The 26,204-nt window shown below is 44.9% G+C and overlaps 1 protein-coding gene across 1 annotated transcript in view; it reads right to left on the bottom strand.

Annotated features, from left to right (window-relative positions):
* The window catches only part of DCDC1 (doublecortin domain containing 1), a 321,197-nt gene that overhangs the window by 131,854 nt on the left and 163,139 nt on the right, over positions 1-26,204 (bottom strand). Inside the window, exons 14-16 of the mRNA XM_058160852.1 lie at positions 25,706-25,840; positions 23,912-24,030; positions 23,208-23,268 (exon numbers count right to left, since the gene is read on the bottom strand). Of these exons, the coding sequence (XP_058016835.1) occupies positions 23,208-23,268; positions 23,912-24,030; positions 25,706-25,840 (315 nt within the window). The remainder of the gene's footprint in view (positions 1-23,207; positions 23,269-23,911; positions 24,031-25,705; positions 25,841-26,204) is intronic.

The raw sequence follows: 26,204 nt of genomic DNA, 5'->3' as shown, positions 1-26,204 counted from the left end.
CGCCAGCCTTCTCGGCTGAGGAGGAGGTTTCCCGACCGCGCGAGCTCGCCGCCGCGAGAGCCACCCCAAAGGCCAGAAGAAAAGGTCATTCCATCGGAGTAATGGAGCGAAGGCTCCTTCCTCTCCCGCCTTACCCATGCTGTGCGAGCCCGGCTGGGCTGCAACACCGCCGCCGCCGCTCCTTCCTCAGCCTCCCGGGCCTCGCGCTCTAGCAGCCGGCAAGCTCAGGCCGGACTCGGCAGCTCCCCATCAGCACTCGCACGGTGCGATTCGGGCAGGAGGAGTCGGGCTCGCCCTCTCCCCCGCAAGCGAAAGAGCGTTTTCCCGTTGGAAGAGAGAAAGAGAGAGAAAGGAGGGGCCGTTCCTCCCCTTCTTTCATTCTTTCTTCTCCCTCCGTGCTTCAGAAGCTGGGCGTGTGTGTGCGCGCCTGTGTGCCCTAGTCCCCTTCCTTCTCTTCGGCGGCGCTGGAAGAGAAAGAGAGAGAAAGGAGGCCGTTCCTCCCTTCTTTCATTCTTTCTTCTCCTCCGTGCTTCAGAAGCTGGGCGTGTGTGTGTGCGCCTGTGTGCCCTAGTCCCTTCTCTTGGTGGCGCTGGAAGAGAGAGAGAGAGAGAAAGAAAGGAGGGGCTGTTCCTCCCCTTCTTTCATTCTTTCTTCTCCCTCCGTGCTTCAGAAGCTGGGCGTGTGTGTGCGCGCCTGTGTGCCCTAGTCCCCTTCTCTTCGGCGGCGCTGGAAGGGAGGGAGAGAGAGAAAGGAGGGGCCATTCCTCCCCTTCTTTCATTCCTTCTTCTCCCTCCGTGCTTCAGGAGCTGGGGGTGCGTGCGCGCCTGTGTGCCCTAGTCCCTTCTCTTGGCGCTGGAAGAGAGAGAGAGAGAGAGGAGGGCCGTTCCTCCCTTCTTTCATTCTTTCTTCTCCTCCGTGCTTCAGAAGCTGGGCGTGTGTGTGCGCGCCTGTGTGCCTAGTCCCTTCCTTCTCTTCGGCAGCGCTGCCCCAACCGGCCGCCCCAAACGGCCACTCAACCGGCCGGGAAGGGGGCCCCGACGGAGGAGAAGGCTTTCCTGAAGGTCGATCCCGAGCTAGTAGTCACCGTGCTGGGCGACCTGGAGCAGCTGCTCTTCAGCCAGATGCTCGGTGAGTCAGCCGTCCCTTCCTTCCCGTGGGGGTCTACCTTGCTGGTGAAGGTTATTGGGGCTTTTGAGCAAGGGAGGAGGAACGAGCACCGCCTTCGGCGCTGGCATTCCGGGATTTCCTTTGTTTAGAGCTGGGAATCCTCCTTCCCCTTTGCACTCCTCCCTCCCTCCTCTCTCTCTCTCTCTCTCTCACACACACACACACACACAGACTTCTAAAGTCGATTGGCACAATGCTAAGCAAACACAGCAGTGGGTCAAGGGTGAAGGGCTAGGAACCTGGCAGGTGAAAGGTTGAGCGACATGAAAGGCAAAGACCACAATTGTTTTAAGAAAGAAGCTTTAGCAGGGAGGGGGGGATGGGAGGGTGTTTTAAGTTTTGGCAAACAGCCAGGCCAACTGTATTGGAGAAGGTCACACAACTGGCCTTAACATTTTAGCTGCTGTCTTTTTCCTCACACTTGGGTTTAATGATATTAGAGACCCTTATTGCCCTGCCAAAAAAAAAAAAAGAGCCACCCCAACGTCTATGAAAATTAACCTTCTCTGCCAAGAGACACTGTGCAGGGTATTTTCACTATTGGTGTGCATACAGGCTTAGATTTGTGCTGGGTTCTTAGTGCTTAGAGACCTTCAGAGGCACCCTGGTCCCTTGGAAGCTAAAGGAGGACTCATTTTCATGCTTGCAGTTGTATTGTCAATTTCTGTGAGACAATGTTGTTGAAGTAACTCACTCACTCATTCATTCATTCATTCATTCCTTGTGTGTCCAATCACACTTAGCCAATAAAAATTCTATTCTATTCTATTCTATTCATTCATTCATTCATTCATTTTATTTTGTCAAATACATATTAAATAATTATATAAATATAAGCATGAATTGAATACATAAAAGGAATACAACTAAAGGGAACATTAGGACAGGGACGGTAGGCACGCTGGTGCTCTTATGCACGCCCCTTACAGACCTCTTAGGAATGGGGTGAGGTCAATACTAGATAGTCTTTGGGGGTTTTGGGAAGAGACCACAGAGTCAGGTAGCACATTCCAGGCATTAACAACTCTGTTACTGAAGTCACATTTTCTGCAATCTAGATTGGAGAGGTTCACTTTTAAGTTTGAATCTATTGTGTTCTCGTGTATTGTTGTGGTTGAAGCTGAAGTAGTCATTGATAGGAAGTACATTGTAGCAGATAATTTTATGAGCTATGCTCAGGTCATACCAAAGGCGGCGTAGTTCTAAATTTTCTAAAGCTGGGAATCCTCCTTCCCCCTTTTGCACTTTTATTGTTTTTCGTTCAAATAAATATTCATGTTATTTTACTTGGCTCTATCTTTATTTTTTACATTGACCAGTAGCTGCCTCATTTCCCACCCTCGGCTTATACTCGAGTCAATAGTTTTTCCCAGTTTTTTGTGGTAAAATTAGGTGCCTCGGCTTATATTCGGATCGGCTTATACTCGAGTATATACGGTACATATTTTCAAATCGCCTTTAATCAAAAAATCTATATTAGTTCTGTGTAACCTTGTGGCTCTTTGCTGTTGGGGCAACTGGGTATAAGAGACCAGTAACTGACTGTACCCACTAGCTAAAAAAAATAAAATGATAGTTTGGATCCTCGCCACCTAATGGCATTCATTGGATAAGTTTTGCACCACAGCATCAAGTTAAACATCACCACTTCTCTTGAAGCTGGCACTTGAAGATATTTTTCAAAGGAGAAAAATCCAGGGACAAGTGAAGCAGATTCCCCGAAATCAAATGGTCAAGAGATGATACCTCAATTGACAGCATTCAGGAAGAAGCCATTTCAAGTGCTACTATTGTACTGAAGTAGCTCCTCCCCAGAAGCCAGGTGTCATCTATAAGATGTGAACAACTCTAATGGGTGAGAGCTTTGAGATCTGCTTGACATTTACCAGACTTCAAGAAAACTCTTGAGAAAATAACACTAGATGTTTAAAGCTGCATGAGACAGCATATTTCATTAATATCTGAAGGAGATTTCTTAAAGAACTTATAAGCAAAAGAAATTAAAGATATGATAAGAAAAAAGGAAATATGACTAAACATCTTTCGTTATATATGTTTTTACTTTTTATCATTGCAAACCATCACAATTTACACTGTCTATGCATCAATTCATATCTTGCTCATTGTTCTTTAAACATCTCATCAGTCTCTTTTTTGGGATAGTATCAGCTTCATTGAGCCATGATTTACTGGTCATCTCCTTTTTATTAATCTTTTCATTCTTCCTTCATATATTTACTTTGCAATTAAACTATTATTTATTTAATACAATTATTTTGTATTGATTGCTCATTTTCATATTCAATCCATATTCATTTAATATTAAATCATTATTGGCAGTTCTTGTAGTCACTCTTTCCATTTTTTGATTTGTATAGGGCAGTGATGGCTAACCTTTTCGGCACTGAATGCTGAAACTGGAGCATGCATGCGCTGGAGTGCCAGAACCCGCAAGAGAGCAGCTAACGGGCACACAAGCACGCAGTGGCCAACTGCTCTTCCGGGTTCCATCATGCACATGTATGCCAGACAGCTGGTCCGGCGCGCATACAAATTGGCCAGCTGCTCTCTTCCGGGTTCCACTGTGCCAGCTGGTCTTTGAGCGAAGACCAGCTGGCCGGTGCGCATGTGCAGGGTGGAACCCGGAAGAGCAGCTGGCGACGCATGCATACTCACAGAGGGGGCTCTGCATGCCACCTCTGGCACACGTGCCATAAGTTCACCATCACAGGTATAGGGGAACAATGAGGGCAATCTTTCAATCAGGTGCAGATGCAATCTTCATATACATATTAAGTAAGATAGCATCCATATGCAAACACATCCACAGTTAGCATTTCTCCTATTATCTTCTGTAACTATGATCTTACAATTTATCAACATTGTTAACATTTCCAACTTCATTTTCATTTTTTCTTGAATATTAACATGTATAGCAATCTAAATGAATGGCTTTATATATCTATATGAATGTGAGTTTGAAAAAAGAAAAAAAAGCACTATAGGTAGTCCTTGGCTTACAACCACAATTGAGCCCAAAATGTATGTTGCCAAGTGAGACATTTGTTAAGCGAGTTTTGCCCCATTTTACAACCTTTCTTGCCACAATTGTTAAGTGAATCACCACAGTTGTTAAGCTAGTAACATGACTGTTAAGTGAATCTGGTTTCACCATTGACTTTGCTTGTCAGAAGGTCACAATAGGTGATTACATGATCCCGGGACACTACAACCGTCATAAACATGAGTCAGCTGACAAGTATCTGAATTTTGATCACATGACCACAGGGATGCTGCAACAGATGTAAGTATGAAAAATGGTCATAAATCACTTTTTTCAGTGCTTGAACAGTCACTAAATGAACTGTTTACCTGTATTACACAGACTTCTTGCTGAATTCTTCCCTTTTACATTACTGATTGCTGGGTCTTAGTAAAACTATGACAGAACAGTTCCCTAAGTTAATGTTTCCAGAACTATGAAATAGTACTAAGTCATTTAAGGCAAAAGGCACCCGGCTCTTCTATCAAGCTTTGTTTAATTTCTAATTTTTTCTTGGTAGTTTTTGTTAAGGAGGCTTTATTATTCTGCTTTTTTGGTAATCCAACTTAGTTTCCAAGTTTCAGAGGGAAGATTATTTTTTTCTATTACTAAGTGAGTGATGCCTATGCAAAGGTGCTTTCTTTTAGAGCATGTGTATATATTTCATTTCATTTATTTAATTTTTATACCGCCCTTCTCCCGAAGGACTCAGGGCGGTGTACAGGCAAATAAAAGCAGACAAGACAGTATTATATAAAATGCAAGATTAAAAACTTATTATAATTTGCCTTAAAAATGTAAAAATATAGATACTAAAACCCCATTTAAAATTCATAATAAAAACTATAAAATCCATAAAATTTAAGCCAGCCCCGCGCGAATAAAAAGGTGTGTCTTCAGTTCGCGGCGAAAGGTCCGAAGGTCAGGTATTTGGCGCAGACCCGGGGGAAGTTCGTTCCAGAGTGTGGGAGCCCCCACAGAGAAGGACCTTCCCCTGGGGGCCGCCAGCCGGCACTGCTTGGCGGACGGCACCCTGAGAAGTCCCTCTCTGTGAGAGCGTACGGGTCGGTGGGAGGCATATGGTAACAGCAGACGGTCCCGTAAGTACCCAGGCCCTAAGCCATGGAGCGCTTTAAAGGTCATAACCAAAACCTTAAAGTGCACCCGGAAAGCCACAGGTAGCCAGTGCAGTCTGCGCAGGAGAGGTGTTACATGGGAGGTACGCGACACTCCCTCTATCACCCGCGCAGCTGCATTCTGGACTAACTGAAGCCTTCGAGTGCACTTCAAGGGGATCCCATGTAGAGAGCATTACAATAATCCAAGCGAGAGGTAACGAGTGCGTGAGTGACTGTGCACAAGGCATCCCGATCAAGGAAGGGGCGCAACTGCCGAACCAGGCGGACCTGGTGGAAGGCCCCCCTGGAGACGGCCGTCAAATGATCTTCAAACGACAGCCGCTCATCCAGGAGGACACCTAAGTTGCGCACCCTATCCTTTGGGGCCAATAACTCGCCTCCAACAGTCAGCTGCAGCTGCAGCTGACTGAATCGAGATGCCGGCATCCACAGCCACTCCGTCTTGGAGGGATTGAGCTTGAGCCTGTTTCTCCCCATCCAGACCCGTACGGCTTCCAAACACCGGGACAACACTTCAACAACTTCATTGGGGTGACCTGGGGTGGAGAAGTACAGCTGAGTGTCATCAGCGTACTGATGGTACTTCACCCCAAAGCCACTGATGATCTCACCCAACGGCTTCATGTAGATGTTGAACAGAAGAGGCGAGAGAATCGACCCCTGCGGCACCCCACAAGTGAGGGCCCTCGCGGTCGACCTCTGCCCCCCTGTCAACACCGTCTGCGACGGTCGGAGAGATAGGAGGAGAACCACCGATAACGGTGCCTCCCACTCCCAATCCCCAACCGGCGCAGCAAGATACCATGGTCGATGGTATCAAAAGCCGCTGAGAGGTCTAATAGGACCAGGGCAGAGGAATAACCCTGTCCCTGGCCCTCCAGAGATCATCCACCAATGCGACCAAAGCTGTCTCCGTGCTGTAGCCGGGTCGGAAGCCGGACTGGAACGGGTCTAGATAGACGGATTCTTCCAGGTATTGGGGTAGCCGACGCGCCACAGCACTCTCTACAACCTTCGCAACAAAGCAAAGGTTGGAGACTGGCCGATAATTTCCCAAAATAGCGGGTCAAAGAGGGCTTCTTAAGGAGGGTCTCACCACCGCCTCTTTCAAGACGACAGGGAAAACCCCTTCCAACAAAGAAGCATTTGTAATCCTCTGGAGCCAGCCTCGTGTCACCTCCTGAGTGGCCAGCACCAGCCAGGAGGGACACGGATCCAGTAAACATGTGGTGGCGTGGAGCCTCCCAACAACCTGTCCACGTCCTCGGAGCCACAGGGTCAAACTCATCCCAAACCGACTCAACAAGACGTGCCTCCTCTCCTCGCTTGATCATCCCAATTTCGGTCCAGACCATCCCGGAGCTGAGCGATTTTGTCGTATAGATAACCACTAAACTCCTCGGCACGCCCTGTAAGGGTCATCCCGCACCTCCTGATGAAGGAGGAGCGGGTCACCAAACAGGGCGGCCGGGCGGTTATCTGCCGACGCAATGAGGGTGGGGGCGTAGGAACGCCTCGCCTCCCTCATTGCCACTAGGTAGGTCCTAGAATAGGACCTAACTAGTGTCCGATCAGCTTCAGAACGACTGGACCTCCAAGTACTCTAGGCGTCTTCTCCGGCGTTTCATCTCCCTCAGCCTCGGAGAACCAAGGGCCGGACGAGATCTGCGCCGGGTCAGAGGTCGCAAAGGCACGACACGGTCCAAGGCCCCAGCCGCGCCTGTTCCCAGGCCGCAACTAGTTCCTCAGTCGTGCCATGGGCCAGATCCTCAGGGAATGGCCCAAGCTCCGTCAGGAACCTCTCAGGGTCCATCAGGCGCCTGGGACGGAACCAACGTGTAGGTTCCGTCTCCCTGCGATGGTGGGTGGCGGTTTGGAAGTCTAGGCGAAGGAGAAAATGATCGGACCATGACATTGGTTCTGTTACTAAATCGTCTAGTATCAGATCATTTAACCACTGACCAGAGATATAAATCAGATCCAGCGTGCCTCCCCATGTGCGTAGGGGCCTATATATATATATATATATATATATATATATATATATATATATATATATATATATATATATATATATATATATATATATATATATATATATATATATGAATATTACCATCTTATAAAATTTCTAATATAAAATTTATTATAAAATTTATTATAAAATTTAATTATAAAATTATAAAATTTCCTGCTGAGGCAGGAAACATTTTAAAAATTCTAGCTTTGTTTCAGCAAGAATTACTGTCTTTCCTTTTCCTTTCAGCTATAGCTTAGATTTCTCCCATTTCTTTGGCACTTTGCGAATTCGAAGCTTAAATTCCTTTGGTTTTTCATTCCTGTCTGCAATGGTTTGCCACAGGAGGCCAAATTATTGCTGAATTTCCATGATGCACCTCACTCCTCCACTATGACTCATGTGGTGTTTGTTTTAGATAAAGGAAAACACTACAGTACTCAGTGAGGTATCTAATCCTCTAATATGATACAATTTTTGGTTCTCTTGTTCCTGGAAGTAGGACGTTTGTTCCTTTATTAGTATCATCTTCATGGAAAGTATTTTTGCAATTATTTCAACAGAATTACAGAAGGCGTCTAACGCATCTGCTGATTACATACATACACACACCACACACCACACACACACACACCAGCATGAAAGTCAAAGGTAGCGGTCATACCAGTTCTGGTAGTCAAATCACCTTGCATTATTTCCTAGTTTCCTTAATAAAAATTATTTAGTTCCTCCTGTTGTATAACATAGCAGAACTGTTATTAGTTTAGTTTAGTTTAGTTTAGTTTAGTTTATTCGAATTTATATACCGCCCTATCTCCCAAAGGACTCAGGGCGGTTTACAGGCATATAAAACATCAATATCAATATACAAATTAAAATAATCCTTAAAAAACTTATTCTAGCGCCCGAATTATTAAAAATAGAAATATAAGTATCAAATATAAATATTAAAATCAATTTAAAACCCCTCTAAATTTAAAAATCTAAGCCAGTCCTGCACAGATGAATAAATGTGTCTTGAGCTCGCGACGGAAGGTTCGAAGGTCAGGAAGTTGACGGAGTCCTGGGGGGAGTTCGTTCCAGAGGGTGGGAGCCCCCACAGAGAAGGCCCTTCCCCTGGGCGCCGCCACCCGACACTGCCTAGCTGACGGCACCCTGAGGAGTCCCTCTCTGTGAGAGCGCACGGGTCGGTGAGAGGTATCTGGTCGCAGTAGGCGGTCCCGTAGATAACCCGGCCCTATGCCATGGAGCGCTTTAAAGATGGTCACCAAAACCTTGAAGCGCACCCGGAAGGCCACAGGTAGCCAGTGCAGCCTGCGCAGGATGGGTGTTATGCGGAGCCACGAGGGCTCCTCTATCACCCGCGCAGCCGCATTCTGAACTAACTGCAGCCTCCGGATGCCCTTCAAGGGAAGCCCCATGTAGAGAGCGTTGCAGTAATCCAGGCGAGACGTCACAAGGGCGTGAGTGACCGTGCAAAGGGCCTCCCGGTCCAGAAAGGGGCGCAACTGGCGCACCAGGCGAACCTGGTAGAACGCTCTCCTGGAGACGGCCGTCAAATGATCTTCTAGAGACAGCCGTTCATCCAGGAGGACGCCTAAGTTGCGCACCCTCTCCATCGGGGCCAATGACTCGCCACCGATGGTCAGCCGCGAATTTAGCTGACTGTACCGGGATGCCGGCATCCACAGCCACTCTGTCTTGGAGGGATTGAGCTTGAGCCTGTTTCTCCCCATCCAGACCCGTACGGCCTCCAGGCACCGGGACAGCACTTCGATAGCTTCGTTGGGGTGGTCCGGTGTGGAAAAGTACAGCTGGGTGTCATCCGCGTACAGCTGGTACCTCACACCGAACCCACTGATGATCTCACCCAGCGGCTTCATGTAGATGTTGAACAGAAGGGGCGAGAGGATCGATCCCTGCGGCACCCCACAAGTGAGGGGCCCCGGGGCCGACCTCTGCCCCCCTGTCAACACCGACTGCGACCGGTCAGAGAGATAGGAGGAGAACCACCGATAAACGGTGCCTCCCACTCCCAATCCCTCCAACCGGCGCAGCAGGATACCATGGTCGATGGTATCGAAAGCCGCTGAGAGGTCTAATAGGACCAGGGCAGAGGAACAACCCCTATCCCTGGCCCTCCAGAGATCATCCACCAACGCGACCAAAGCCGTCTCCGTGCTGTAACCGGGCCGGAAACCGGACTGGAACGGGTCTAGATAGACAGTTTCATCCAGGTGTAAGGAAACTGATATGCCACCATACTCTCAACAACCTTCGCCAAGCGGGTTGGAGACCGGACGATAATTACCTAAAACAGCCGGGTCCAGGAAGGCTTCTTGAGGAGGGGCCTCACCACCGCCTCTTTCAAGGCGGCTGGAAAGACACCCTCCACCAAAGAAGCGCTCGTAATCGCCTGGAGCCAGCCTCGGGTCACCTCCTGCGTGGCCAGCACCAACCAGGAGGGGCACGGGTCCAGTAAACATGTGGTGGCATTCAGCCTCCCCAACAACCTGTCCATGTCCTCGGGAGCAACAGGGTCAAACTCATCCCATAAAATGTCACCAAGACCACCCTCAGCCGTCTCACCCGTATCACCGCAATCTTGGTCCAAACCATCCCGAAGCTGAACGATTTTATCGTATAGATAACCGTTAAACTCCTCAGCACGTCCCTGCAACGGGTCATCCCGCTCCCCCTGGTGTAAGAGGGAGCGGGTCACCCGAAACAGGGCGGCTGGGCAGTTATCTGCCGATGCAATGAGGGAGGAGGCGTAGCTACGCCTCGCTTCCCTCAATGCCACTAGGTAAGTCCTAGTATAGGACTTCACTAGTGTCCGATCAGCTTCTGAACGGCTAGACCTCCAGGAGCTCTCTAGGCGTCTTCTCCGGCGCTTCATCCCTCTCAGCTCCTCGGAGAACCAAGGGGCCGGGTGGGGCCTGCGCCGGGGCAGGGGCCGCAAAGGCACGACACGGTCTAAGGCCCCCGCCGCGGCCCGTTCCCAGGCCGCAACAAGTTCCTCAACCGAGCCGTGAGCCAGACCCTCAGGAAATGGCCCAAGCTCCGTCCGGAACCCATCCGGGTCCATCAGGCGCCTGGGGCGGAACCAACGTATCGGCTCCGCCTCCCTGCGGTGGTGAATGGCGGTCAGAAAGTCTAGGCGAAGAAGAGAGTGATCTGACCATGACAAAGGTTCAATGACTATTTCCTTTAAGTCCAGATCTCTCAACCACTGACCAGAGACAAAAATCAGGTCCAGAGTGCCACCCCCAATGTGAGTAGGGCCATCAACTACTTGGGTCAGGTCCAAGGCCGTCATGGAAGCCATGAACTCCCGAGCTGCCGTCGATGACGAGCCGGAAGATGGCAAGTTAAAGTCCCCCATGACTAAAAGTCTGGGGGTCTCAACTGCCACCCCAGCCAGCACCTCCAGGAGCTCGGGCAGGGCGGCTGTCACGCAGCAAGGAGCCAGGTACGTGACCAGCAAGCCCATCTGACACCTATGACCCCACCTCACAAAGAGGGATTCACACCCGGCAATCTGAGGTACAGTGGTCTCCCTCGGCTCTAGACTCTCTTTAATAACAACCGCCACCCCACCACCCCTACCCTGGGCCTCGGCTGATGGAATGCACGGAAACCCGGTGGGCACATCTCGACCAGGGCACGCCCTTCAGTGCCCAACCAGGTCTCCGTGCGCCTATAATATCCGCGGCACCCCTGAATCTGATCATGTATTAGGGGGGCCTTATTGGCCACGGACCGTGCGTTGCATAACATCAGACGAAGGCCCAGGCTCTGAGGGTCTTGACCATCCGGGGGACGGGGGAAGGGAGGGGGATCGGGGCGCGCGGTCGCCTGCAGACATCGGCGCGCCCCCAAAACAATGCGGTCCCCCTTCCGCCATATCTGCCCCTCCCACTTACCGTGCAAATGGAACCACCTCACCAAAAGGACCGTAATCCCCCCCTATACCCTCCGAACCCATTACTAAACCGCCACGAGCGTGCGCAAGGACTGGCTCCCCACCCGGCGGGCTACTCCCAATACCCGCCCTAACCCTCCCACCCCCCCTCCCCGATGGGTTCTCTCCCCACCCGTGAATCCCTCCCCTCCCAACCCTTAAAATCCCCATTAAAACTCCCTTAAAAATTTCTTAAAACAACTAATTAAAAAGCCCCTAAGCCTCCTATTTTTAGCATGCCACCTCTCGGGGCTCCAAAGCCCGTCCTCAAGGTGGGCCCTCGATAGTATGGAGGGCCAAACCCGCGAGAGAGGGGCGTCTCGCAGGGCAAGAAGGTCAGCCGCCGTAAACGTTCGCATCACCAAGAAAGTCCGGCAGGAGGCCCATCCTGGGCCGGTCAAGATGGTAACAGATGATACAGTGACCACAACCGGTCTGTCAGTCAGTCCTGATGGGAAGCAGTCAATAGTGATCCTCGTGGGGTAGAAAACAAAACCACTCATTCAGTCAGTTCGCCACCCACCTATAAATAGTCAGGGGTGGACTAAGGAAGAAGGAGAGGGGGGGGGGCGGACCGATGGTAGAGATGTTAAACAGGCCGTCCGCCACCTTGAAGCGCCGAGGTAGGCCGCCGCCACCGGCCACCTCCGCCCGGCCGTCGTCACCAAAGCGTCCCATCGCCGCCGCATGAGGCCACCGACATCCCCCCCCAACTAGGAAGGGACGCCAGTCACTCCACCGACGCCAGACGAAAAAGCCAGGCCGCCACCGCCGCCAGAAAACCAACAAAGGCCGACGGGGGCCCAGTAGGCCCTCCAGATCTCCACTGGGCCTCTTCCGGGGCTCCAGGGCTCCTCCCCTCGCCCCTGAAGTCGCCCGTCCTCCATCTTCCTCCACGACTGAAGCCTCCTCCATCAGGGCGGGGGGTCTAGGGGGGCCCAAGATGTCAAAGGCCCCCGCCGCCGCCGCCGCCGTCACCGCCGCCGCCAGAGTGCCAAAAAGGGCCGGCGGCAGCCAGGCAAGCCGCAGACCGCCCAGCAAGCCGCCCGGCTTGGTATTATTGGTATTATTTGACAGCAAACTATCCTTTTTCATGCTATTGTCCAAGATGCAAATGCTGAAAAAAATCTTATGAGTTTGGTACTTTATTTCTTTATTCTTTATTCTTTAAAGATGATTTTCTTTGTTTTGTTCCTTTGTTGATAATTTCACTCCTTTGAGTTTTACCTGCAGTTTGCCCTGCCAAGTCTAATCATAGCCAGACTTGTGTTCACTTACATTATATGTTTCTTTATGTTATGTTATGGGCTGAACTATCAACCTCAATTAACCAGCTCAGGCTGTCTTAACAAATAGCAGGAGCAGGTAGGAGAGGATTCAAGTGACAAGGGGTGGGCTCCTGACAGGACTCCCAGCCCTAGGACATGTTGGCAGTGTCAGAGAGCCAAGCAAAGGCAAATTAGGCAAGCTCCTTGGGAATCAAAGATGTCTGTGCCTAACTGAACCTTACCTGCATCATTTAAGAACTGCCTCTAGCAATGGGCTCTCTGTTGGAAACAGCTCACTGAGCTCAGAGCTGTGTTCTTGTGTTTTTGTTTCTTGCTCTGCTCCTTGACTCTCTGCTCTTTGATCCACACTGGCTGACTAACTTTTCTGGTGTGTGACTGAGAGGGAGTGTAGTTGGAACTGCTATCTGCAGTTGGGAAAAATAGCTGCAGCCAAGCAGAAATGCTTCCCACCCCATTTCCTTCATACATTAATTCAGTCACTCCCTATTTTACTCACAAGCATCCATTCCAGCATTCCAGCTGCCTGTAAAAAATTATTAAGCCATGCTCTGATATTTTCAAGGATGGGGCCACATCCAAAGACATCCTCATCCCATCCAGACCCCTAGCAGAATGAGGAGGGATAGGAAAAAACATGTAGATACATGGGGAAATGGAGGTGAAGCAGGAACTGGTAGCAAAAATGCTGCTGATTCGCCCAAACCAGTAGAAAAAAAAATGCTTTAAAAAGTAAAAAAAAAAAAGTTCCAACGATCACGTGGCACAGCTGATCATCAGAACTTTTTTGTACTTTTATTTAGCATTTTGTTACTACTGGTTCAGTAGTACATAGTAAAAAAATGCTTTAAAAACATTTTTAAAAGATTCTGACGATCAGCTGTGACAATCAGCTGTGCTGCGCGATCCTCGAAACTTTTTTTTTTTACTTTTAAAGCATTCTATTGGCCGAATTGGTATTTTTGTGTAAAGTGTGTTTTTGAGCTCTCTGTGGCTCTGTGAGGTTCCTGCTTGTTGCAGGGGCCATTTTGTGTGAACAGCTATTTGCATTGTGTTTGAATCAGTTGTATAGCTTTTGTGTTATTTTTGTGTAAAGTGTGAAAGTTTGTTTTTGAGCTCTCTGTGACTCTGTGAGGTTTCTGCTTGTTGCAGGGACTATTTTGTGTGAAGTCCAGCTGCTTTTGCATTGTGTGTGAATCAAAGCTTTTGTGTTATTTTTGTGTAAAGTGTGTTAATTGGTTTTCCTGGTCACATGACCACCAAGCCATGCCCACCAAGCCACGCCCACAGAACTGATAGGGAACCACACTAGTGTACAATCTTTTGGAAGGAGGTGAAGGCTATATGACACTTTACAGACTTTTGCTTAAAGTAAGTATTCAAGGACTGAGCATTATTTATTTTTATTTATTTATTTATTTATTTTGTCACAACAATATATGTAGGTATCATACAAAAAGATTATATAGTATATAAACACATATATGAGTAAATATAAGGAGGTATAAGCATATATATATATAGGAAGAAGAAAAGAAAAACAATAGGACAGGAACGGTAGGCCTGTTTGTGCGCTTATGCACGTCCCTTATGGTCCTCTTAGGAATGGGATGAGGTCAATAGTAGAAAGTTTTTGGTTAAAGCTTTTAGGATTATGAGAAGAGACCACAGAGTCAGGTAAAGTATTCCAAGCACTGATGATTCTGTTAGAGAAGTCATATTTTCTGCAATCTAGATTAAAGCGGTTGACATTAAGTTTAAATCTATTAGTTGCTCTAGTATTATTGCAATTAAAGCTGAAGTAGTCTTTAACAGGAAGGACATTACAATAGATGATTCTGTGAGTTAAACTTAGGTCTTGTCGAAGGCAACGGAGTTCCAAGTTTTCTAAGCCTAGGATTTCAAGTTTGGTGGGATAGGGTATTTTATTGTTTTCAGAGGAATGGAGAACTCTTCTTGTAAAATATTTCTGGACACGTTCAATTGTATTGATGTCAGAGATGTGGTGAGGGTTCCAAACAAGCGAGCTGTATTCTAGAATTGGTCTAGCAAATGTTTTATATGCTCTGGTTAGTAGTGTGGTGTTTTTGGAAAAGAAGCTACGCAAAATTAGGTTTACAACTCTTTGAGCTTTTTTTGCTATGTAGTTGCAGTGGGCTTTGGCACTTAGATCATTTGACATGAAAACTCCAAGGTCTTTAATGGGATGGGGGTCGTCTGTAAGGTAATGTCCATCTAGTATGTGCTTAGTGTTTGGGTTCTTTTTTCCTATATGTAAGACTGAGCATTTGCTGGTTGAAATTTGGAGCTGACAATATTTAGACCAAGCGGTTAGATGATCAAGGTCGTTTTGAATGATAGAAGTATTGTCTGTGGTGTTAAATAGTTTGACATCATCAGCAAAGAGGACCCAATTACTTGAGATATGGTCACAAAGATCATTAATGTATAGTATAAGGAGTGTTGGTCCAAGGACGCTGCCTTGAGGAACGCCACTCTTGACAGGAACAGGATTTGATAAAGCATTGCCAATTTTGATCAATTTTGTTGTCTGTTAGACAGAAAAGCAGATATCCATTTGTGAAGGGGTCCTGAGATGCCATAGGATATTAGTTTTAGGAGAAGTTTATCGTGTACTACTGAGTCAAAAGCTTTGCAGAAACTAATTAAATTAAAAATTAAATTAATTTTTAGAAATTAATTTAATTTTAAAATTAAATTAATTTTAAATTAAAATTAAAACCACATTTAAATTAAAATTAAAACCACATTTATATGACAACATCACCTTAAAAGTCCTAGAAGGGTGGACAGCAACAGTCTATTGTTGGGGAAGCATTGTGAAATAAAGCATTGTTTACAGGTTTGTTATGCTGCAGTTCGTCCTTGGAAAGCAAAGAACCCTAGAAGTGACTCCTGGATTGTCAGGGACCACATTTATAGTATCTTTCTGTCACTGCAGTTCCCTTTTTATGAATCTGTGCTTCATTTGTGTTATATGGCTTGACTGTCAATTGAACTCTAAATTTCCTATGCTGCACTCAGCTTTCAAACAGACCTTCACTTCCCTGTTACTTTTCAAAGCTGATGTGCACCCGCGCAGCTGGTTCTCTGCTTGCCTTTGTACTTTATTTGTACTTTTACTTTATTGCAGCACTATTTGTCAATAAACTACTTCTAAATTAAGTTTATGTTCCTGATTGTTCTGTTGTCATTTAGTCTTTTTATTTGATTATTTGGGTTTCTTCTTTTCTTTTTGTCATAGATTTAATTTTTTTTTTTAAAAAATGCATAATTTTCTTAATACTCATTTTAGGTTCTTTCAACATTTTTCATTGGAACATAACATGTAACTATCACCAGCGTATGAATTCCTACTTTCATATGCATCTACAGATGACTCGAATTCAGACAGTCTGACATAGATTTTAGCCCTTTTGTTCATAACTAAATGTTCACATTCACTTCCATACATGTATTGAACAAACCACTAGGCAAGATCGGAATACCTCCGTTCAGATTTATATTCCTTCTACATTCCAGGTTAGAAATTTTCCATTCACACTTCTTTGACATGCAAGTTCATAAGGGATAGGGTCTGCATTAGCAGTATCACAAAGCATGTTTCATCAATTGCCTCCCTTGCTCCTGCTGTGAATGCCTATAAATAAAATACTAGAAAATTTAAAAATTTAGAATTCCTGGGCCTGTTCTCTAGATCAGTAGCAATAACCCTGAGGACAATCAATGACTTCATGACACATTACTCAGTACAAATAAAACCAATTAAAGCACTTTCCAAGTGCTAAAGACTGCTCAGAGGTTTTCGATTGCTTGATCCCACAATAGGCCCTTGGGTCACCCAAATCTCTTGTGTGGGTTATACAATACACAGGAAAGTTTTGAGATATGGGATGGCTTTATAATAGAGAACATAGACTTATAATCACTGACTAGGAATTGAGAACTGAGAAGACTAGATGAGCAAATGAAATCAAAAATATGTCTAGATTACAAAGGTTGGGAAAGAAGAAGTCAAAACAGACAATATGGTGCTTATAGCATCATGACCAAACCCTGACTTCTCTCTGTCTCTCTCCCATTCTCTCTCTGTGTGTGTGTGTGTATACACACACACACACACACACACACACACACACACACACACACGTATTTGATCATGTTGCTATAAGCACCATCTTGCCTGTTTTAACTTCTCCTGCAGAACCTTTATAACCTAGCCATTTATTTAAAACACACACTGTCACTGAAAAACATGGATCCCTTCAAGATTAGCCTGTGGTTTAAAACAGGCTATTTGTCCAGTAAAGATCAACCTTTTTTTAACACTAGAGTTTCCTTTTCTTTTCCTTCCCCTTGCCACAACTTCAACCAATTTTCTCTTTCCAGTGAAATAATTCATTCTCCTCACCACCTCTCCAGCCTGATTTTTCCCTTTTTTTTTCTATCTATTGGGGAAAAGGAGATTTGTGCATATGTACTTATGTGTTTCTTTGTGTTGAGTGTTATGTATATAGCAGAAAGTGGTTGAATTATGTAGATCAGAAATCAATCATTTTTTCACATAAAGCATTTTTATGTTAAGGCAATTAGTTTTAATCAGAAATTATTATTTATATTATGGGAGATGCCCTCTTCTTTACAGTTTGGCTTCCAGCAAACATACACACAAACACAATACTTGTACAAAGTTTCTGTCCATTGTAAGAGTAATTTTTGGAATGGAACTTGTCCTATTCATATTATATTACACATATAATATCCTGTCTTCTCTTTCAGAATAGCAAATACATTTGTCAACCTTAATGCTTCTCCATCAATAGTTCTGAAGGGTGAACTGTTATGTATTTAAACTTTAGGAGGGAAGTTTGGGCGGGAACAAGCACGTTGCTGATTGGCTGATGCCTCAGCCAAAATAGTATTTAAAGAGGGGTTTTTGCTATTGGTCTTTTGCTGGGTCACAATAAACTAAAGAGCTGTTGTCACTTGTATGGTCTCCTGCCTCGTTATTGCCCAAACTTAACATTGGCGACGAAGGTGGGATACTGAGGCAGCGAGACCAGGAAAAGAGCTGAAGGAGCACGGATTCGCAAAAAACCCAGCCATTATCGGAAGCGGTTACATAGCCATGTCCAGCTATACACCGCCAGCACCATTTGACCCGGCCAAAGAGAAATGGGGGTCGTACATGGCTCGTTTCGAGTGTTTCCTCGAAGCAAACGAACTACAGGGAGTCTCGGACAATCGGAAGCGGGCTTACTTCCTAAGTCACTGCGGACCGGAGGTTTTCGATACCGCCGAATCGCTGTCGGAACCAACACCGGTACAGTCGGTGCCATGGCAAACGCTGCAGACAACACTGAAGGCACACTACGCTCCGGTGCCGTCGAAGTTTGTTCAGCGGTTCGAGCTAAGACAGCGAGTTCAGCGAGAGGGCGAATCGATAAGCATGTACATGGCCGCATTAAGGAAAGCCGCGAACCACTGTGAGTACCGGGATTTGGATGACTTCCTACTGGAACAACTCATTTGTGGGGTCCGGGACATTCGTTTACAGAGGAGGTTGCTGTCCAAAAGCAACCTAACCCTGGCCCTGGCCCTGGATGAGGCAAGGGCACATGAGATGTCCACCAAAGCGGCGGAAACTCTACAGAAACCGAACACACCGAACACCGGCACGAAAGCAACGCCAGTCCACAGCGAAGTCGTCGAGGCCGAATCCGGGGAAGAGGAAGAAGAAGAGGGCTTCCATACCGGACGGGCAGAGAGAGGCGACCGGGACGAGTGCGTGAGCTGTGGAGGCCAACACCAATGACAAAATTGCAGATTCAAGGACGCAATTTGCCGGCAGTGCGAAAAGAAAGGGCACATCGCACAGGCCTGTCGAGCCCCTCAACCGTCCCGCCTAAAATTCAAACCGGCCAATCAGCAGAGCGCTGGACTGACGAAACGGCCAGGGATTGGCTCTTCCAAAAGAGGCGCGAAATTGAACCAAACAACTGTACGAGTGGGTCACACATCAACGTGAATTGAAAAGAAGATATTCACACAAACGCATATCGAAGGAGTTCCGTGTAAAATGGAGGTGGACACCGGATCGTCGATCACGATCATGTCCTGGGACACCGTCGCGAGGAACCTGCCAGAGGTCGCGAGACGCCAACTGCAAACCCAAAAGCTGAGAGTGCAAGACTACCAGGGAAACCGGATCCCTGTTCGAGGAGTCATGTCCATCAAAGTGAGATACGGAAATTTTAAGAAAACTCTACCGATCACCATCGTAGATGGAGACCTTCCAAGCTTGCTAGGCCTGGACTGGTTCAGAGCCCTGGGGATGGAAGTGACCGGGGTTCACAGAAATGGAGTCACACTAAAGGATGAACTGCTGAAAGAGTTCGAGGACGTTTTCCAGGACTGCCTGGGCAAGTACGTGGGGACCCCTATTTCGTTTAATTTAGATCCCCAGGTGGCTCCCATTAGGTTAAAGGCTAAGAGGGTCCTCTTCGCCCTTAACCCCAAGATTGACCGGGAGTTAGACAAACTAGTAAACCAGGGCATACTAGTCCCGTCGACCATGCCAAATGGGAGACACCAATTGCAACTCCAGTCAAGCCGGACAGATCGGTCCGGATTTGCGCTGACTACAAGGCAACGCTTAACAAAGCATTGCAAAAGAGTGCATACCCCGTTCCTCTAGTGCAACATCTGTTGCACTCATTGGGACAAGGGCAGGTCTTCGCCAAACTCGATTTGGCCCAAGCCTACCAACAACTGCCCATAGACGATGACACAGCCGAGGCGCAAACAATCGTAACGCATCGAGGCGCATTCAAATGCACTCGACTCCAGTTTGGAGTCAGCGTAGCCCCAGGCTTGTTCCAAAATCTAATGGAACATCTATTACAGGGAATACCGGGAGTCGTGCCATATTTTGACGACGTACTAGTTTCAGCAGAGAACCTAGTTGAGTTAGGGGCCAAACTACAGAAGGTCTTGGGCATTTTCAGGTCTGCTGGACTTAAGGTCAAGCTCAACAAATGCCAGATAGGAGTTGAATCCGTAGAATTCTTGGGTTACCAAATAGACAGAGAAGGAATCCACCCCACAGAGAGCAAAGTGCGAGCCATCAGGAAGGCTCCGGCTCCCAAAAATAAGGCTGAGTTACAGGCATTTTTGGGGCTTGTGAATTTCTACGCGGTCTTCTTGCGAAATAAGGCAACAGTAGCAGAGCCGCTGCACAAGCTATTAGCAAAAAAGACTGTTTGGTCGTGGGGCAAGGCTGAGGCTAGGGCATTCGAGGGCGTTAAGAACCTATTGTCCAGTGATAGCCTGCTAATCCAATACAATGGGACATTGCCACTAGTGCTAGTCTGCGATGCGTCACCCTACGGGGTAGGGGCTGTCCTCAGCCATAGGTTACCAAACGGATCGGAAGCCCCCATCGCATATTTTTCCCGTACAATGTCAGCAGCAGAAAGAAACTACAGTCAGTTAGATAGAGAGGCCCTGGCCATAGTTTCGGGAGTTAAAAAATTCCACAAATACCTATTTGGGCTACAATTCGAAATAGTAACAGACCACAGACCACTATTGGGACTTCTGGCGGGGGACCGTCCAATTCCGGTTGCATTATCACCCAGAATGACCTGTTGGACTATCTTCCTGGCAGCGTACTCGTACAAATTGTCCCATCGTCCAGGGAAAGACTTAGGACACGCAGACGCTTTGAGTAGATGCCCCTTACCAGAGACGATCGAAGACCCGACCCCAGGGACACCCATCCTACTAATTGACTCTCTAGACTCTGGCCCGGTCACTTCTAAGGAAGTGACTAGGGCATCATACAGAGACGTTATGATAAGGACTGTAATCGGTTGGGTACAGAGGGGATGGCCCAATGCACCGGGAGATCATTTCAAAGACTTTACAAAAAAACGCTCGGAACTGTCGGTTCAAGGGGGTTGTCTGTTATGGGGGGATAGAGTGGTTATTCCAGAGAAACTGTGGGAAAACGTATTGGAACTGTTACATGTGGGGCACCCGGGAGTTGTGAGGATGAAAAGCCTGGCGAGGAGTTATGTGTGGTGGCCACAAATGGATAAAGGCATTAGCGACAGGATAGGAAAATGCCAGGCCTGCCAAGAGTCAAGGTCACTTCCCCCAACAGCCCCCATAAGAGAGTGGGAGAAACCCCAGGGTCCTTGGTCCAGGATACATATAGACTTTGCCAGGCCATTCCATGGGCAAACCTTTTTAATCGTGGTAGACACATTTTCAAAGTGGTTAGAAATTCTGCTCATGAAATCCACAACAGCCGAACCTGTAATTACCACATTGCGGCACCTTTTTGTAACACACGGGTTGCCGGACACCCTAGTGTCCGACAATGGCCCGCAATTCACGGCTACCCAATTCGAAGGGTACTTAGCAGAAGAGGGCATCCGACATGTCCTCTCGGCGCCTTTCTACCCGGCAACGAACGGACTTGCCGAACGATTCGTTCGGAGTGCCAAGGAAGCGCTATCTAGAATCACCCCCGGTGATTGGCAAGCCAAAATCGATACCTTTCTAGCGGTACAACACAGGACCCCCTGTGTAGCCACAGGGCGCAGCCCATCCGAACTATTAATGGGTCGGAAACTAAGGTGTCCCTTAGATCGATTAAACCCAACATACTCCCCTGACAGGTACCAAGGCATCCACGAAAAAACCAGGGAACTGACAATGGGTGATTTAGTGTGGGCACATAACTATAGTGAAGGCCCAGCATGGCTTAAAGGAACAATCACTGGAGTAACAGGCCCAAAATCATATATAGTGGACCTGGGGGATGGCAGAGTATGGAGGCGCCACATAGATCAATTACGTAGAAGGGTACAAAACAAACCAGAAACCGCGCAACCAGACCCTGACTACCCAATATTTGAACCAACAGCTAACTTAAACCCGCGGCGATCGGAGGACTTATCTGAACTTGAAGAAGTCCAGCGACGCCAACCGGTTCCTCCTGAAGACTGCAGGGACGACTCTGCAAATAATCCAGGGCTGGAGGGCCCAGAGGAGGAGCTGGGAGGAACAAACAGTCCCTCCGACCAGCTTGACTCACTCCCAGGGAATGAATTGCGCAGGTCAGAAAGAGTTAGGAGACGCCCTGTCTACCTGCGTGACTACGTGGAAAAATAACATGCAAATTCCATGCAAAGAAGTGGCTCAATGCGTTCTGGGAGGGGAAGAGTGTTATGTATTTAAACTTTAGGAGGGAAGTTTGGGCGGGAACAAGCACGTTGCTGATTGGCTGATGCCTCAGCCAAAATAGTATTTAAAGAGGGGTTTTTGCTGTTGGTCTTTTGCTGGGTCACAATAAACTAAAGAGCTGTTGTCACTTGTATGGTCTCCTGCCTCGTTATTGCCCAAACTTAACATGAAACATGTTGAGATCTTTCAAGATTGCATTTGTCCTTGCAGAGAAGGTATAATGACCAAATCTATACTGCAAGTTTTGTTGAGTTTTCTATTATACCATAGATGGCACTCTGAAATAATATTCCTTCTCCTTGTAACCAGGTGTCTGTTTCTGTTAGTTGCAAAATTTTGTTCAGTTATGATAAATATAAGGAAAGTCTGAGTATAAATAGGATTTGATAGATCACTTTCATGTTCAAAAACTATTAGCTATAATTTTAATATTATATGTTTTATTCATGCATTGTGTTGCACTGTGTACTGTACTTTAGCCTATGCCTGCACATAAATACATATAAAAAGGTATACACACACACACACATACAGACACACACACATACACACTTTAGGGTACAGACAATCCCCAGAACTAATTTCATTTAGAGTTAAGAAATGAGAAATTGGACATTGCACATGATTTTTATGCCTCTTTTTCTTTCTCGTATCTTACAATAAGCTTACAGTTTGATTAAGAATAAAAAATTTTCATAGCAACCAAATTGCATAATTTTAGATACAATTGGATTTGGAAATTTAAATAGATACCTTAAGCAGATTTTAAAAAACCACAATAAAATCCATCACTGGCAAACATTATCAAGAAAGTGAACATATCAAGTTTCATAAGTTTCTGAGGAATATTTTAATAAAATGCTTTTAGGATATTTTTAGAAAGGCCTCTGGTGGCTCAACAGACTAATGCAGTCTGTTATTAACAGCAGCTGCTTGCAGTTACTGCAGGTTCAAGCCCCACCAGGCCCAAGGTTGACTCAGCCTTCCATCCTTTATAAGGTAGGTAAAATGAGGACCCAGATTGTTGGGGGCAATAAGTTGACTTTGTATATAATATACAAATGGGTGAAGACTATTGCTTGACATAGTGTAAGCTGCCCTGAGTCTTTGGAAAAGGGCGGGATATAAATGCAAATAATATATATATATATATATTCTTAGAAGCCAAGTTGAGAACATGCAAAGGTAAAAATAACATTTCAATTATTCATAAAACAGACTTTAATAATGACTTATATATACATTGATGGATTCCAGGCAAGAATAAATAGCTTATATTAATATAGTACTTAAATATATATTTACATATACACACCTTAGAATGGATAGAACCATCATGTCCAAATTCCCAGTACTGACATACATTTTTTTTGTCTCTGAAAGAAAAATGCTTCTTAAGTTAAGAAATCTCTAAACCACAAAGATAATCTATTTATAGCATAATTCACATCATATGCCCTAAATATGCTTTATTTAGAAAATATATCAGATTTGGTTGTAGTGTTCCAATTAGTGAACTATATTCTAAATGAGAAGGCAAGACATTATAAAGCTGCCTGGATGGTACTGAACAAGTCATTAACTCTGTTCATACAAATTTATTGTGAAAATAGAAAGAAACTATTACTCCATCTTGAACCTCTGGAGGAAATTGAGATGTAAATGAAACAAAAGCATATAAATGATCTGTGACTGAACTGTAGACTATTCACCAAGATACCTAGTTCCATATCATGCATACTTCAGATTCATTGTTAAGATGTTGAGTCCTTATTCTGTTCTATGCACAAATCTGTAACACACTATTTCCCAATTATTTCAGGAAGAACTTTCAAAGATGGTTAAAATATTTAAAGAAAATAACATCTAATAAGGGTATATAATTTAGAGGCTATTTAAATATAATTTAGATCACATATACTGTATTTTCCACTAAATCCTAACATCTGAAAGCCAATCATCTGATAACATTCAATTTCATCTCAATAATTGTACCCTTAGAATATATTGTATCAGTACCTTTTCTGCAGGGTTAACTTATAGCCCTCAAGAGGTCTGCCATCCTGCATCATAGCTCTGATTGGATGACCAACAGACAGACTGCCTTGTGCCATAGCTCGACTTACAATCTTCCCAGCCTTTCAATGAATGGGGGAAAGGGGGTATGAATAAGTGAAAAGAACCAGAAAATTCAACAATGTGTTACAAATAGAGAGGTCATTATGCCTGGATAACTCAGGATATTAACAGTTGGAAAAACTGAAACACTATCCACAACTTAGCAGTCAATGAGCCTTGCTCAGAATCAGTGATCTTCTGTACGACAAGGGTGGCATTTTACAGTTCAGTGCAAAATAGAAGAGACCCTTGATATCTTCATTTGTCTTTTCCCTCTGCATATTTCACAGTGCAGTGATTTAGGGTCCATAACGTGTCACTTGCCATACTTATAACTACTGAGTTTACTTGAAATATGTATGCACAGGGAAAAAAGTTCAGTGAACTGCATAGACTGCAACACATCTATAGTCATTGAGTCAATTTAAAGTTTTACCTCAAGTCTAAAAGAATGTTGGTTAAACATCCATAACCACATCTGTTTAAACAAATAACAGCAGTACTTCTACAATAAGACAACTGTTGTCTTTATTGATTTTTTCCACCCTTTTAGGAATTAAAGCTGTAACTCTAAACTCTAGATTTGGCAGCAACTTCCACCAATATCATTAGGATTTGAGGTAAAAATAACTAATTTGGTATATAGCACAGGTTAAAACATTTGTTGAAACAAGGGGATATGGGCTACTAAAATATATAGGTGGATTATCTGAATTTCCTCTCATAATGTATTCCTGGTGCTGCCCTTCATACAGAAAAACTGTCATTTCTGTCTCATCTTCTGCTGTTAATAGCTCAATTTTCTGTTACAGTGTACATTCTCTGTCCTATGATATACAGGATTATGCTTAAAGAACTTTTCCTTGAAGAATTTTGCAATGATGTTGTATGATGCTGGCATTCAATTTCATCTTTTTACCCAGCAATTACTCATCTTACCATTACATTACCCTGATGTATCCTGTAATGAAGCATTTTTGTATCACTATAATTAAGACTTCTGTTTAAATTCTGTCTATACTAGTAGGTAAGTGGAGCCAAACCACAATCAGTGACAACTGCATCCCTATGCAGGATATTGCCATGACAAGATTACCTTGGACTTTAGTGATCTGAGTTCCATCAACATCTACTACCTTTTTACTATTTATTATTTTGAATAAATCAAGGAATTACCATAAATCATTTCGTGTCATGTATTAACAATTATTTCTATAAATCACTATATAGTTTTATTTCTTGTAATTCTATATAAATTAATAATTTTAATAATAATTTTGACAAATTGTTGATTTATAAATTACTAATTTTAATAATTAAATAATGATTAATAATTGATAATTTATATATAATTCTTTATAAAATTCACATGTAAACTAATGAAAAAAACAATAATTTTTTCAGATTTTAAAATCTGATTTCTAGTTGATTCTCCCACTTCTCTGTAGTGGGATATTTAAATAGCAACTCTATAAAAGTTGAATGAAATACAAAATTGTTGAAACAATTAAAAAAACACTATAGATATTTGGTGCAAGCCACAATAACATCACTACACAAATCGTACAGAACATAATCTATATTATTTGCATAGTGACATCCTGATGCATTAAATGGCAGTTGCCCTCCCCCAGACACTCATGTATAACAAACATTTGAATTATGAACACATTATTACATCTTTTTCAGGAGTACCTTTGTGATGAGCCATATATTTGAAAGAGGCCAATGTTCTGCGTCTATTGGATTTTGACAGTGATTTCTTCTGGCAGTGCCTTTCCTCATATTTTCTATGGTAACTGACATGAGGAGAACCATCTGGGGATCAGTCTGCATACCATAAGAGAATTTGATGTTAATTTTTTTTCTTTGATAGCAGTAAAGGTAACAACAGATCAGATTCAACATATTTATTTATTACAATGAGGCATCATCCCACAACAACCTAAATAAAACATTTTTTTACTGTATGTAAAAAACAGTTTGATGTCACATTGTTAATTTTTACCAGTTTAAATTCTACGTACTTCTGTAAAATCATTCGCCGGTTTTTTAATATTTGGCTGCTCAAAGGTAAATTCTTCTACAATTCATGGGATTATTCTTAGCTTAAAGCCTAAAAATGTACATAGAATTAACTGTAACCACTTAAATATGATTGGAAAATCAGCCAAATCAGGTGACATTACAATAG

Source organism: Ahaetulla prasina, chromosome 1 (assembly GCF_028640845.1).
Source record: "Ahaetulla prasina isolate Xishuangbanna chromosome 1, ASM2864084v1, whole genome shotgun sequence".
Taxonomy (NCBI): domain Eukaryota; kingdom Metazoa; phylum Chordata; class Lepidosauria; order Squamata; family Colubridae; genus Ahaetulla; species Ahaetulla prasina.
The sequence above is the reverse complement of the archived record's forward strand: the minus strand, read 5'-3'. Positions and strand labels throughout refer to the sequence as shown.